This window comes from Thermobia domestica, chromosome 14 (assembly GCF_964235325.1).
Source record: "Thermobia domestica chromosome 14, izTheDome1.hap1.1, whole genome shotgun sequence".
NCBI classification, from domain to species: domain Eukaryota; kingdom Metazoa; phylum Arthropoda; class Insecta; order Zygentoma; family Lepismatidae; genus Thermobia; species Thermobia domestica.
In genome coordinates, this window is record NC_137467.1 from 13,494,689 (window position 1) to 13,510,619 (window position 15,931).

Below are 15,931 nucleotides of genomic sequence, written 5' to 3' on the forward strand. Positions count from 1 at the left end.
ATTCGGTTGGGTTCTGGAATATACGATTCTGCGGTGTATCTCCTTTTCTCCACGAACACTAGTTTTTGGTTGCGTGTTAAGCAAATCGTCAAAGAAATCTTTCCATCTATTTAAGATGCTATCCGTGTCAGTGAGAACTGTACCGTCAGATTTCTTTAATATATAAGCACGAGGTTGATAGCCTTTCTTAAATTCGTTCATTTCCTTATACATGTCCCGGATGTTTTTATTTTTACTATTATCTTCAAGTTCCTTAATTTTAGCTTTCAGAAAATCGCGTTTCTTTGTTCTAAAAGTTTTGGAAGTTTCCCGCCTGATATCTGCGAAACTTTGTGTAGCCATTTCATTCGGATTTTGTAGCCAGCGTAATTTTGCCTGTTTTCTCTTCTCCGCTAGTTTTATGCATTCCTCGTCGAACCATGGTTTGTTCCTACGTATTTCCGCGTGTCCCAATTTTTCTTTTGCTGAAATTTTAATGCTATCTCTAATTCCAAACCAGGTATCCTCAACACTAGTGCACTCCGAATCTTTTAAAGCCGAAAATCTATTCGAAACTTCAATCTGGTATTCCTCTCTTACCTGGCTCTCTTCTAATTTCTTTAAATTGAATCTCTCCGTTTTCGGACAATGAATATTACCCTTATTCAACGATAACCTCTCTCGTATTATCGCTGCTACCAGGTAGTGGTCAGTGTCACAATCAGCCCCTCTAAACGACCGGACATCAATTATGCTAGATTGCCTTCTTCTATCTACTAAAACGTGATCAATTTGATTATGTGTTTTCCCGTCTGGTGATGTCCAAGTGTATTTATGAACATCGCGATGTGGGAATTTTGTACTCTTCACGATTAGGTTTTTGGATGTTGCAAAGTTCACGAGTCTAACACCGTTGTCATTACTTTCCTTATGCAGACTTTCGTTTCCTATAATCGGTTCGAAAATATCCTCTCGTCCTACCTTCGCATTGAAATCCCCTAATAGAATTTTCATATGGTATCGCGGGAGTTGGTCAAATATCCGTTCCACTTCTTCGTAAAAACTGTCTTTTATATCGTCATCCTTATCTTCCGTTGGGGCATGTACATTTAAAACAACAATATCACACCACCGTCCCTTAAGAGTAATAAAAGAAAGTCTGTCAGTAAGAAATTCAACCCGTTTAATTGCTGGTAATATACGTTTATGAACGAAAAACCCTGTTCCTAACTGGTGATTTTTATTTCCCTCCCCGTAAAAGAACGTAAAATTTCCGGAATTCTCAGATCCATTTCCTTCCCACCTAACTTCCTGAACTCCTACTAAGTCCATCCTGTATTTCTCCAACTCCCTCGTTACGGATTTTAACGCGCCCGTCCTATAAAGACTCCTAATGTTCCACGTTCCAAATCTCATGTCCATTTTCTTTTGCTGAGGTCGTGCCAAGTTATCAGTTCTTGTCCGAGGCTTTTGTGAATATTTCTGAACAAGTGCTTTTTTTTACAGAATGAGATTGTTAGCTCTACCCAAACCCCCAAGCTGGAGGACAACTCCTAGTCGGCTGTCCGCGACTGCTTATTCAGTATATTCGCAGCTAACCTCTATATCAAGAGGCCTTTTCCTCGATCCGCAACCTGAGGACGCGCCATGCCGTGGTGATATATAAACCTAATAAGTCTTGAACCTCGGTAAAATTTTCAAGTTAGATGAATTACGAACCCAAGATGGTTTTCCTCATATCATTTTGATGGTGTAACTAAAGGAAGGAGGAAGGATAGCAACATTTAAAAGAGAACGAAAAATGACTGATACTAGTATCGAATCTATAATTTTTGGAGTCGCTGAGATAAACAGTGACACATCTGATGCCATTTAAATCCAAATTCAGCCCGCAATATGGAGGAGGGGGACACATATAAAAATGATCAAAATAACCAAGTCATAGTTTTCCGGGTGGCTGAGATGAACAATTGCACTGAAGATGCCGTGCTCCGCAACATGGGAAGGTGAGGGGATATATAAAACTCATCGAAAATGACCGATATCAAAGAGCGCTTTAGTAATATTAAAAAGTGACTGAATAACGGAGCATGGAGCATATTATTATTTTTTCTCAATTTCGCCCAGCAAAGCGGCCAAATCATGCTATTATGATTATTATTATTATTATTATTATTATTATTATTATTATTATTATTATTATTATTATTATTATTATTATTATTATTATTATTATTATTATTATTATTATTATTACTTTTGAATTTGCACGGCGAAATTACTGCATAATATGTTTTTATTTCTGTATTTTTTCCTGGATTCTATATTGTTTCCTTTATTAGTGGGCACAAATTTCTCTCTAGGTCGTCGAATAAATGAATTTCGTTGTGCACTTAGGTGCAAATAAACTTACAGGAAGAAGCTTGATCGTTCGAAAGATCAAGGCTAAAGTAAGTAATATTTGGCTTTTAGCTTCAGGTGGCATAGTAGTGTAGCGGTAACGAATGGAGTTACGATTAATAAAGCTATCCAGCATAGGTTCAAGTCCTGTTCATGCCAAAATTGCATTTTTTACAAAGTGACAATGAAGAATCGATTTCTCATATTCGACATGCAATGCTTAAGAATGTGGAAGCAAACACCTTTATCATAATAGAGACAATTTACGAATGTTGGTTGCGAAAAGGCAAGCGATTTACCAGGGTATTCGAAACACTTCATTGATCTGCAGGAAGCACTTTTCGTGTTATCGTTCTCAGAAAGAAATATTGCAGCATTTGTTGAACAAATGCAATCGGTGGTGCAGTGGTAAAGTACTAGACTTCTAAGCGGAAATTTTGGGTTCGATTACCTACCAGGTACTATAACTTTTTCACATAAAATAATGGCTGCAAACAGAGATTTGTCTTCTGTTGGAGAACTTACAAAGCATCATTGGCGAGAATTCGAATAAACAGTGTGTGCGTTCATTATCATACGCTGAAATGATAAATAAGTTTCATATTTATATTCGTCCCTCTCTCACACTTTCTTTCTCCCTCTCTCACTTTCTTGACATTTCCCTATTCTGTCGTTGCATCTTTCACTTCTCCCGCTTTCTCTCACGTACACACGCACTTCATGTGCGTGTGCACGCTCCAAAGTTAAAACGGAGCAAGAGACCGATAGACCTGGTCTGGAGAATGTAATTAACTAGCAACTTCAGCGTCGAGTTTTTCGTGCTCTAGTGATAACATCCCCAGTCCTGGCCATCTCTGAAAGAAATACTGTTTAAACGCAAGGGAATAAGCAAAATATCTTTTTTATCATCTGGGTTACTGAGTCTCAGTCGAATTACTGGGTCACTACGGGTTTGAATCCTCGACCCAGTGGTGGTCCATAAGCTAACCAACATCATCCGACTGACACTATGATCCGTTTGAGCTCTAGCGTGTTCATTCTATCTGTGCAAATTACAACGTTATATTCGCAAGAGATGAAAGTGATGCTGGATATTCGGTTCAGATAAATCTTCGGAAAAGATAAATATTTGGATCTTGGCAATCTCTTTGGTTATTTGGAAACAAAATTTTATTTATATTAGTTCGATACAAATTCCTTTCCATCTTATAATTCAATGTGATTTATTCACGTTCAAATTTGAAACATGCAAGGTCTGATACATCTATAAGGAACATCCAATTTTCCATTTGAACATTTGTAACTTTTCATTATGATATGGTTTGGACTTTTATTATAGGATATTTATGATAAACATTTACCAGTAAAATAGCAGTCATTCAATTTTATCTTTCCTTCTTTCTTTCTCTTTATTTATTTCTTTCTTTTTTTTTTTTTGGTTCACTTTGCATTAGTAGTCTGGAATGGAAGATATAACCTACGCCACCTACTGGGTTTATTAGAATGTAGTTTGCATCAATTCGTCCAATGAACACTACCGAATTTACAACCAAACCACGCGAAAACAAAGCATGTGTGTTAAACTGTTGACATTATCTTAGATGTGCCTGTGAGATCTACAGTTCTACTGGAAATTGAGTGTGCTATCCTTTTTGAAAGTGACTTAATGAATGTTTCAAGCATCCTCTATATATTCGAATAGTCCTGAAAAAATATACAAAAACAAACGTTATTTCTATATTACTGTTGGAATTTTGTTAACGGAACTTTATAATGTTAGGTTCTTTTCTTACTACGTTTAAAATGCCACTTTTTTTATCTGTCCTCCCTTCTCTTTTTCTTCTTCTTCGGCTTCTCTCTCTCTCTCTCTCTCTCTCTCTGCCTCATTTCTGAACCTCTGTGTAATAGACATCCATTGTTTTCAATTTTCCATTGCGCATGTTTCAGTTTCTAACTAAATTAACTTATGGATCTTTTTTCGTCTCGGTTTTGTTATTTCATTTTATCGATACTAATACATGTATAGTTTGAAATTAGAATTGCGTTCATGTTTTTAGCTAATTTTAGTATTGGAGAGAAGAAAGAAGGAGAAGCAGAGAGTCTCTCTACCAGACACGATTATGTGATAAGAAGGTGTATATTGGATTGCCTAGCTGCACGGCGTTAGCTGCCGCAATTTTTTTGATGCAAAGTGTACCATATCTGGAAGGAAAGTTTATGAGCTTCCACATTTCGCATGGCCTCCACGTTCACCAAATCTGACACCATGCGATATTTACCTTTCGGAATTCCTAAAGGCTTATGTGTATGTGCCTCTGCTAACAGCTGACTTGCCCGACTTAAGAAAGAGGATTGAAGTAAGTGTTGCAGCAAAAGCCATTTCAGTTGTTTTTTTTTATTATTTATTTGATGTATCATTCTACGTTAAATGTATTAAATACTAGATTGTCTTAAAATGACAATATTGATTTTGAAACACCCTGTATTTACATATAATGCAAGTTCATTCTGGGAAGCAATATACATGTTTAAATCGACGTGAAGAAGGCGTTAGTAAAATCGCATATTAAAATTACAGTTCATTAAAAAAAAAACTATAATAATCCTTTCATGTAAATCAATGAACTAGAAAGAAAAAAAAATGGTGTGAATACCCGTTCGTACAGCATGAAGTACAAGTGTTCCGAAATCTAGTCTTACAATAATCTAAAAGTCAATCATGTAGCCTGCTGCTGAATTCAAGAGATTTCTGCCCCTTGAAAGAATTTTCCGATTGGCGATATAGAAAAGTTGTAAATTTTTATTATTTAGTATTATTATTATTATTATTATTATTATTAGTAGTAGTAGTAGTAGTAGTAGTAGTAGTAGTAGTAGTAGTAGTAGTAGTAGTAGTAGTAGTACACTGAGGAAAAAATTGTAGGTGGCGTACTTAAAAAGGTAGGTTACATGCGTAATTCCTGTATATTTTAACGTACTTAACGTACAGCAGACGTATAACTGAAAACGCATGTTTTATAATACTTTCTGTATAAGTGTTCCATCTATACGTACTTTCTGTATGAAACAATGTAGGCGGTCAGGATCTCACATACAAATGGGCGTATATAACATAGCTGAGAAATGTAACATAAGCATATGCATGTGATACACGGAAAACTGTTAGATGTCAGACTTCCTGCAACGGCATGATGTAACATCTAAGGGCAGTGCCTATGTAGCATACGGATAACGTATGTTCCGTACTGATTTCTATAGTAAACAAGAGGATACTGTATATTTGTACAATATACCGTTGTCCGGAGAACGGATTTTTCTCTGTGTAGTAGTAGTAGTAGTAGTAGTAGTAGTACTGTAAACTGGGGTTAATGGAAAATCTGGAACTATTTGTAAAACTGCCATTTTTTTGTGTTGAGAGAACTATGACAGATACGTCGTTTTCTTCCAGACCAATGAAAAGTAGGCACCTAAAAGAAACAATACGGATGGTCATAAGTGTTGTGTCTTATTTAGAGACTGGTCTAAAAATTCTCACAATTGATACTTTTTTATTGTTTTTTTCTGTAACATGTCCCCGTGTTTCCGTAATGAAAAGTGATTTTTAACTGGTTGTGCTAACCCCATCAGGAAGTGCGGTCGGAAAAAGGGATTGCTGCTGTCGACGGTGGCAGGCCGCCGGGGTTCAAAGTTGCCGAGGCGGCAAGCGGTCGAAAATCGTAAATTAAAATGCCCTTTGCAGACTCTTTGCCAACTGTTGCCGACCGTCAGAGTCGACAAAACAGTTGGAAAAGCCTCTTTCCGACCCTCTGCCGACTCCTTATGCCGGCCGCTTTTCTACGGCGGCGCCGACCCATTTAATGCTCATTTCTGGCTGTTTGCCGACTGCTCGGCAAGGCAACTATTCGTCGCGGTCGAAAGTCGGGCGGAAAGACGAAGGTGTCCGGCACCAGCAATCCAACCGCGGCATCTGGTAGGCATGGACAAATTGTCCGACTATAGGCAGCAGGATCTTGATGGGGAAATATCATTGCTTTCAGAAGTTCCTAATGAGACCAATTAGTTTTACATTTCCACTTCCTTTCTGGGACAGTCTGTGGCCATTTTTAAATTTCCTTCCTTTTTCTACTAAGAATGATTAGCTATATTGATCAAAGGATAGACAACGATGGCATTATTGAAGTTTTGCCTGAACCTACCTACAACCGCAGAGAACAAGTTTTTTTTTTTTTTTTTTTCATAAGACATAAGACGTGCAGCAAAGAATTTCAATATGTGATTTTTTTGTCCTTATCGACTGTGTTACGTTATTATTATTATAACAGTACCATATGATACTTTTGCAAAAGTTTTAATGTAAATGTACATTTGTAAAAATGGCACCAGGTAATTTTGTAAACCGATGAAGGCAATTACTGATTTGATACAGAAATTTCATAAAATTATGAAGGGCATGTTTTAGCGTCTTAAAGAAGTCTCAAGAGCTTATGCGAGTATTGGCATTTGCCAAACTTTCCCTTGTATTGTTTGAAAAACTACCGTTAATGAAAGCAGGTTGCAAAAACATTTTTTTACTAGTTCTGAAGGCCTTCAGGAAGGCAAACTTACCACTGCATATAGTATAGATTGGTTCGACAGTTTATTGTGTTTAACTAAAAGGTTGTGCAAAAAAGTCTCTTTTTTATTGGAAAGAGCCTAGGAACATATTACTACGAAAGAAACATAGAATCGTTGCATATCAATCTTCTCAGGAAAGTGTGATCTTGCAAATGGTTCTTTTCAAATAGTCCCATCTCTTACACAGCTCTTACTACTATGAGAAGACATATATTTTCCAAGTAGCCCCAAAAGCGGAACAAAAGTGGGGCTACTTGGAAACAGCACATTCAGGCCCCTGGAAGGCTTCAGTCTCAGTAAAATTTTGTTATGACTGCAGGAAAAGTTAACATGGACTAAGCTCTAGAAATATCACAAGAAGAAGAAAAATTAATTGCAATACATAACAAGAGATAGTATGAAAAAAATCTTTCCGAGTAACCCCAGTTTACGGTAGTAGTAGTAGTAGTAGTAGTAGTAGTAATAGTAGTAGTAGTAGTAGGTATTCTGTCCGTCGCCAGGGCCTGGATTTAATAACAGTTAGTTTTCTCTCCTTGGATTTGTGTTTGAAAATATTTCTTCCACATTTTTCGATCTTCAATTTCCTCTTTCAACCCTCAATATTTTCTTCTATTTTTCAAATCATGGATCAGTTGTGTTCTTCTTCTTCCTATTTCTCGCTTTCCTTTCACATTACCTTCCATGGCGCTATTAAGAAGATTTCTTTGCAAGATGTCTCAAATCTAATTCTTCTTCCCACGCAGGAGGCTGGTTAAAAGTGTCCTCTTCTCTTCTACCCGCTCTAAAACATCTTCGTTCCTTACTTCTTCATCTGTTTTATATTCTCCATCTTTGTTTAACAGTACATTTCGAAGCTTTCTTACACGTATTTCTTCTCTAGCTTCCGTAATGCCAAGTCTACGAATCATTCAGTCCAATGCTTCTTAACTCTTTCGCTGCAAAAGTCGACTTTAGTCGATGTGAGAAATTTTGCCTTTCGCTGCGGAAATCAACTTTAGTCCACAACGTCAACTTTTGTTTATATTTCGCTGCGCGATAGTCGATTTCAGCCGCTCATTGTATACGGAATACGTGGTAGTGATAATGCGTTGTATTGTGCTGCCAACTGGCGGCGATTTCTTGTAATTCTGAAGCTAAGCACAAATGAATACGAAAGCTTTGTGTCATTGGGTGATATCAATAAAAATAAGTAACTACTCCTGAGAAGTCCTGCTCGAGAATCGGAGTAACTACACCTGGAGTAATCTCCTCCCTCAATTTCGTATCAATAAAACAAGCCACTACTCAGGTCTAGTCTGCTCCAGATTTATGAACGTTTACTCGCGCTTCCTCTGCACGTAGCACTGAGTCGTATCAATAAAAGAAGTAATTACTCATTTCTCCCATTCATCGCGCAGTCATTTCGTTGTTTTTAACCTATGGCGTAGTATCTTAAAAGCCATGAAACGGGCAAGTAGCAACGATAGGTTCAATCAAAGTGCATTTGTGGATATTGTAAAAGAGTTTCCAGTGGTACTTTCAAAGTCACAGCTACCAGAAAGTAAACGAAGGAAAGCCGAAACTTTGAAGGTAATTACAGTGAAATGCAACGAAATATCAAATACATCTACGACTGAGACACAAATTCAAAAGAGAATCTTTAATATTCGAGCGAGAATAAAACAAAAATAAAAAAGAAGAAAAAATAATTAAAAAACGGGAAAGAAGAAAGTAATACTGAAACCATGGGAATGAACCTATTTGAGCTGATGGATGTTGATTGGAATCCAGCAATATCAAGATTAACACGACAAGCGCATATCCCGTGTTGTCCAAGGTCTTTGTAGATTGTTTGGCTTTAAGAACGAAATCAGACACTTGGCTCCTTTGTTTTCTTTTTTAAAAAATCCAGCCACCCACGTCATAAATCACGTCCATCTGATTGCGTTTTCCACACCATACGTGTCCCCTTTCGCCTTGACATAAACAAAATACATTCTCATGTATACACCCTTTCTATCAACGCTGAGTTGAGTTGATTATTAGTTTAACGTCCTTTTCAGTAGCGTGCCTATATGAGACAGAACCCACTGATTAACGTGGAATCCAAACCACATGAGCTCCTGCCGGGAATCGAGCGCGGGTCTCCTATGCCAAAGGCATGTACGCTAACCACTTAGCCACGAAATAGCTCTTCCTATTAACGTATTACTCTCCAAAATACTAGGTTTCTTTAATGCCACTTGTGTATAGTCAAGTGCTCCGATAGCACCCGGAAATGTATATTGTTCTTGCCACTTTGCCTTTGCTGTTTGTATATTACGCACACTTCCGGAAACAATCCATTTTCAGGTAGTCATAGACAGTACTTTGAGCCACACCAGAATCCCCTGACATTCCGACCTGGAATCCCGGATCACTCACGTAACGCAAGAAAACCAAGGGCACCGATTTCTCTGTAAATTTGGGGGGAGGGCATTCAGATGCAGAAGGTATATATCAGGATTTTAAGACAAATTGCACTCTAATTATGCCAAATATTGTATATTCATAAATACAATAGGGGGCCCACATGAGCTTTGGGGGGCCCGAGCCCCCTGGCCCCCACAGGATCGGCGCCCTTGAAGAAACCCCGCATCTTTTCATCATTACGTAGTCCACCACCGCGAATTTCGGTTGATTCTCCTTTTAAAATGTTGTGCTAATCACTACATTTTCTTTCATAAACTTATAATGCTTTTTGTAATCTCCATTTCCAACATTTCTATGCAGTTTATAAGTTTTTCTACGTAGTAAAACAATCATATACTCTGCCATATTTCGCACGGAGTCACCTATTTAGCTTGCTCCACAAATTTGGAGAAGTTACTAGCATCACAGAGGAGTCTTTGATTTTTATTGATATCAAACGCGTAGTAGTTACTCGGCTCGAGAATAGAGGTGTGGTTACTTCAAAAGGGCGGGGCTTCTCCGAGGTCAGCCGAGACGACTAGTGCTCAGTTCTCTTTTTATTGATACCAATGCGAGTAACTACTTCAAAATTGGGCGTAATGAGTAACTTCTCCGTTTTATTGATATCACCCATTCTGTTGTACTGTGTTTGCGGGTTTGAGGCTAGATAAGTACAGCAGGAAGCAATGCCAAACAACAGTAAGAAAATCAGTGACAATCAGGAAACTGCATTTTTGATAGATTCTCATTCAGATGTTAGGAGATGAGGGTGAAGTTGGCAGTATTTCAGATGGGAAATCCGAAAGAGTTCAAACGTAGCAGGTAGCAGTGGTCAGAATACAATTTGCGATGATCCTGATGTTGTTTTGTGGTAAGTTTTGTACGACTGACATGGACATAAAAGTAATACCTGATTTTGTAGAACAATATTTTGTCATGACTTGATGGTCTGACACCGTATGAGTATTTTTTGAAGTTTTTTCCAGAACTGGTTTCGCTATATATCATTTATTGAAAAATACGATGGTTAAATTTTACATGTTGAACTGTTTAAACAATTGTTTATGTATTTCTAACAGATATACTGGTGTCTTTAAACCATATTTCACAGAAATATGAAAATTTCCATTTTTTTTTTTAGCTGATTAACTACCCCTTTTCCAAGAACCACTCGAAAATTCAATTCGGCAGTGAAAGGGATAAAAAAAAATTATATCGAAATGTTATGGTGGGTAGTGCAATAAGTGGTCATTTGTGACCAAAAAAGAAGCCCAACTTTTGTTAAAAAAAAAGATGTTTCGGAGGTCGTAAAAGTGGCCCGCATCATCCTTGAAGTTTTTATAGTGATTTGGTTATTTAACACGTACAACAATTTCACAAAAATGTCACTATTTGGCTAATTTATGTAGTTTTCTGCATTATCATCGCTTATTGTTTTGTTTATGACAAATTCATGACCCAGGGGTGCTTTCCTATACTATTTACTTACGTTTTTGGTCAAAAATTGTCAATTTTAGGCTAAAAATGTATTTTCGCTATTTATGTTTTTGGTCAAAAATTGTCAATTTTAGGCTAAAAATGTATTTTCGCTATTTATGTTTTTCAATTGGTTTTGACTTATTTTGGAGTTTTCTTCGAAAGTTTTGCGATTTGAAAGTCAAAATAAAAGATTTGTCTTCCCAATTGCTAACAATTCCTCAGTTATTATTGTCCAGCGCTTCGCTTATTTCTACAGCTTATTATGCTTTGAAAATAACCCAGAGCTCAACACGAAGACGTGGCTAGACTGCGACCTCCACTCACACATCCACCTGAAATTATGTTGGTCAGACATGATTTTACTAAAGTCCTGCCTTCGGCGCGAGCTTTCCCGGTGGGGGCACTCGGTCGAGAAAGTGTAAAACACTTTTTCAGGCCAGCTACCCTGAATGAAGTTTTCCTGGCTTTTTCCTCATTCACACCTGGCAAATGCCGAGGTGGTGCCTAACTTATAGGTCCCAGGCTGCTTCCTTCTTTTCCTTTCCCCGGATAACGTCCTCACCGAGGGACGTCATCCCTCAAACGTGACGGGCTACACGGCCATAGATGCCGAAAGCACAGAAATCATAAATCCAAAATGATTTTACTAAAAGGTAGGCCTGACCTCTAGATTCCAATTTCGGTCTGATGAAGCCATCACATGCGCTGAGCCGGTAACAGAAGAAGCAGCAGTATTCCACTCTTTGGGTGTGCCAGAGAAAATTGGAATTTCCACTTTTTTAATAAAAAAAAGTAACATATTTCTTCATTTGTAATATTATTGGTCAATAGAGGTTCCTGGAAGGGACCAGGAAGCCCAATCATTGAAGTCATAGTAAACCATGAATTTCTGCATTAAAATTAATGATTGCTAAAACAAAATTGCGCGTTTTTTAAAATTCGCTTTATCAATTCCTCGCCATTCAAGATTTCCTATGTCTGAGTTTTAGTCGGTTATTAAAGCCAGGAGATTTTCAGGATTGGCGAAGAATGAGTTTTTCTTTCAATGACTCTATCTATCAGATCTCTCAAGTAGTATAGAAGAAGGTTAAACCCATGGATCATATTCCAGAAGTGTCATGCTCCGTCAGTTATCGATGGTTCCCCTTGGTCATAAACCACACCGGTGCGTACGTACTCATTATGTACGTTGCCATAAGTTGCAGTTATTCAGAATTGGGGCGTGCTTCTAGACCGAGTTCGTTAATCGAATCAGTCCGTTAACATATCCACAGATAACGGAGACAATAACGGTTGCTCAATTAGTGCGATCATCTCGGCTGAGTCCCTTAATGGAGTCAGTCCGTTAACGTCTTCACACATAACGGAGACTATAACGGTTGCTCAATTAGTGCGATTATTTCGGCTGAGTCCCTTAATGGAGTCAATCCGTTAACATCTTCACAGGTAACGATGACTATAAGGGTTGCTTAGTTAGAGCGATTATCTCGGCTGAGTCCCTTAATGGAGTCATTCCGTTAACATCTTCATAGGTAATGGTGACTATAACGGTTGCTTAACTAGAGCGATTATCTCGGCTGAGTCCCTTAATGGAGTCATTCCGTTAACATCTTCATAGGTAATGGTGACTATAACGGTTGCTTAACTAGAGCGATTATCTCGGCTGAGTTCCTTAATGGAGTCAATCCGTTAACATCTTCACAAGCTGATTTTAACGGTAGCTATCCATATCTCGTACAGTAAGTTTCATAGGATACTCTTTACGATCTTGTGTAGATTTCATTGCTTTCAGAACCATCATGACGTACGTACCTTACCAATCGACTGTTCACATTTCCTTGTTAATATAGAAATAATTATTGGTAGCCCTTTTTTGATATCTATGAATACTTAGAGAGCGTTGCACAATTGAATGCACATTAGTATAATTTTATTACTCGTTGTTCTATACATTGCAGTAGTTGAAATATTTTTATTGTAGTATTTGGGCCAGTTGGTCTCACTTTTGTGCTCCTGGGTCCCTAGTTTAGGGGCTATGGCCAGGGGCGTATAAGACACCCCTTTAAATTTTAGCAGGGGCACCTGGTACCCTCCCATAAATTTTGGCAGAGGTACGTAGGGCCACCACCTTAAATTTTGTAAATTGCCAAATTTAAAAACTTGGTATGGTAGTATATGATGAGGGTATGTATCTCTGCATGTTTCGGGAGTCCATCTCGTTCCCGTTTTTGGGTATAAAAATTACTAAAATTTCAAATTTCGGATGTTTTTAACCTAACTTATGCCATTTGATGAGGTCTTATTACCTTATACGGTTACATAGGTGTGTACAGGGGTCTATTCCCTATCATAAGGCATGGGCATATTGGTCACCCCTTTAAAATTGGGGAGGGGTACATTGGCCCATCCTTTGAATTTTGGAACTGTCAAAATATAAGGGTGTAGTTTTAGATACCCCTGCCAAAATTTAGGGGTTGGGTCAAGGTACTCCTGACAAAATATAGAGGGGTAGTCCTATGCACCCCTGGGCAGGAACCATGGCCCCTGGACCAGGGACCCAGGGGCACTAAATTTGCTTTAGCTGTCACCATTATTATTTTTATAATCTGATCCTCAATAAGTGCTATATCCGACCAGATGACTAACTCCATGATAAATTGTCGGCCCACCAATTACAGCCTTTATTTCTGCTTTCCTTCGACCGGGTTTTCTTAATTACATTGCAATGCTCGGTTAGTACCAACAAATCAATGCAACCACAGGAAATCAAACTTATGATTAGCATTACAATCATTTGGTTTACACAGAAGCACAAAATGATTCTTTATGATTTCTTTTTAAGATGTGAAATTAATGTTAATAATATTGTTGCCTTACCTGTGTTTGTGATAAGCATAAACATTTTTCGGGACATGTTGTTACTGCGTACGAAGCCATATTGAGAAGCCAGGCCACCATCAAATGCAACATGATCCACTTAACCTGAAACATAAGCAATAATAACTAATTACCTATTAAATTTCAAGACGATAATACTTTTGCAAGTAGTACTTGAATACATATTGTGAAGATATGTGTATTTGGACATATGGAAAAGTATTTTGAACAACGGGACATTTTATTTTAAAAGAACATCACAGTGAAAAGAATAACTATTCATTTTAAGTTAAATCACCTTTCGACTTTTTTTTTCTAAGTTCATTTGCCTTTGCTGTCTGTCATTTACTTCTTACGTTTGTAATTTCTCAATTAATAAAATAACAGATTGCTTACCCGTCTGCATTCCTATCATCACCTTACCTTGGTTAATCTACAAGCATGCACTTTCTTCATCGAGACGCAAATCAGAGTGAATAACCCAGGACATGAACCCGGAAAGAACGCCATACAATATCGATTGAAAGACTTTTGGAAGAGTCAGTCGACATGGAGCGAGAGACGAGTTAGAATGTAAACCGCGAGCTTCATTTTGAAATTTACGATTGAAAGCCTTGCTCTGTCCTATAGAGCACCTTTGTTTCGGCTAACGCCAAATAGCCACCTACGACGATGTATTGCTTTTTAAGAAGAAGTTTTAAGTTTATCTAAAATTGCGGTCTTCGTAAAGTTGGTTTCTCAGTCCGGGGTTCGCCGACCCTTAACCTTGGTTACTTGGAAGAACGGACAGCCAAACAGAGAGATGGACGGACATCAGCCCGCTGGAGGAATCGTCGAGAAGGCAACCATCATACCCGCAAGTAAGTGCAAGTAGGTTAACCTATCCTGAAAGTTACTCCCTTCTTACCCCTTTTCATCCCCTTTTACATCACGGTCTGTTTCTTTTGTACGTGTTGGATTTCATTTAAATGCAACCCAGGTTGGATCCCGTACCTCATATTTTGTTAAGTTCTATGTTTGCAAATCCTGGGCGCAACTTGTCGGTTCTGCCATCCCCAATTACGTCATTTATTAACACATTATCTGAGCTCTCAGACCGACAAGGGGCGACTGCACAATATAATAATGTGATTCACTAAAAATATCTCTTAATCTTATATTACGCTACTGTGTTAAATAGAGCACTTTTTAAATACAGGTCCTATCCAGAAACTAAGACTGATTTTCTTGGGCTTATCAGAAGATCTACGGAACGAAGTCTTTTGGTGATACGATTAATGGGGACTTTAAGGTAAATGACCGATTTCCCGTCAGTTGGCTCTGATCTTTAAGGTAAACGACCGATTTCTCAGTCAGTTGGCTCTGAGGTTTAAGGTGAATGCCCGATTTCCCTTAAGTTTGCTCTGAGCTCTAAGGTAAATGCTCTATTTTTCGTCGTTTGACTCTGAGCTCTAAGGTACATGACCGATTTCCCATCAGTTGGCTCTGAGCTTGAAGGTAAGCGACCGATTTCCCTTAAGTATGCTCTGAGGTTTAAGGTAAACGATTTCCCGTCAATTGGCTCAGAACTTTAAGATTAACGACGATTTCTGTCAGTTGGCTCTGAGGTTTAAGGTAAACAAAGGCTTCCCGTCAGTTAGCTCTGAGCTTTAAGGTAATGACCGATTTCCCGTAAGTTGGCTCTGAGATTTAATGTAAACGACCGATTTCCAGTCAGTTGTGTCTGAGCTTTAAGGTAAACGACCGATTTCCAGCAGTTGGCTCTGAGCTTTAAGGTAAACGACCGATTTCCAGTCAGTTGGCTCTGAGGTTTAAGGTAAACAAAGAATTCCCATCAATTAGCTCTGCGCTTTAAGGTAATGACTGATTTCTCATAAATTGGCTCTGAGGTTTCAAATAAACGACTGGTTTTCTGTCAGTTGGCTCTGAGCTTTAAGGTAAACGACCGATTTTCCGTCAGTTGAGTCTAGGCTTTAAGATAAACGACCGATTTCCCGTCAGTTGGCTCTAAGCGTTAGGGAAAGCGACTAATTTCCTCTCAGTTGGCTCTAAGGTTTTACGAAGTGCACAGCTATCCTGAAATACACAGCTCTGAGTCTTTTTGACTAAGATCGAATGAGGAAATCAAAATGAAATCGATGCTCATTGTCTT

General features: G+C 38.2%; 1 protein-coding gene across 1 annotated transcript in view; it reads right to left on the reverse strand.

The window, feature by feature from the left end:
• The window catches only part of LOC145669530 (uncharacterized), a 535,876-nt gene that overhangs the window by 29,124 nt on the left and 490,821 nt on the right, over nucleotides 1-15,931 (reverse strand). The window contains exon 3 of the mRNA XM_081737711.1: nucleotides 13,780-13,884. Within this exon, the coding sequence (XP_081593837.1) occupies nucleotides 13,780-13,872 (93 nt within the window). The 5' untranslated portion in view covers nucleotides 13,873-13,884. The remainder of the gene's footprint in view (nucleotides 1-13,779; nucleotides 13,885-15,931) is intronic.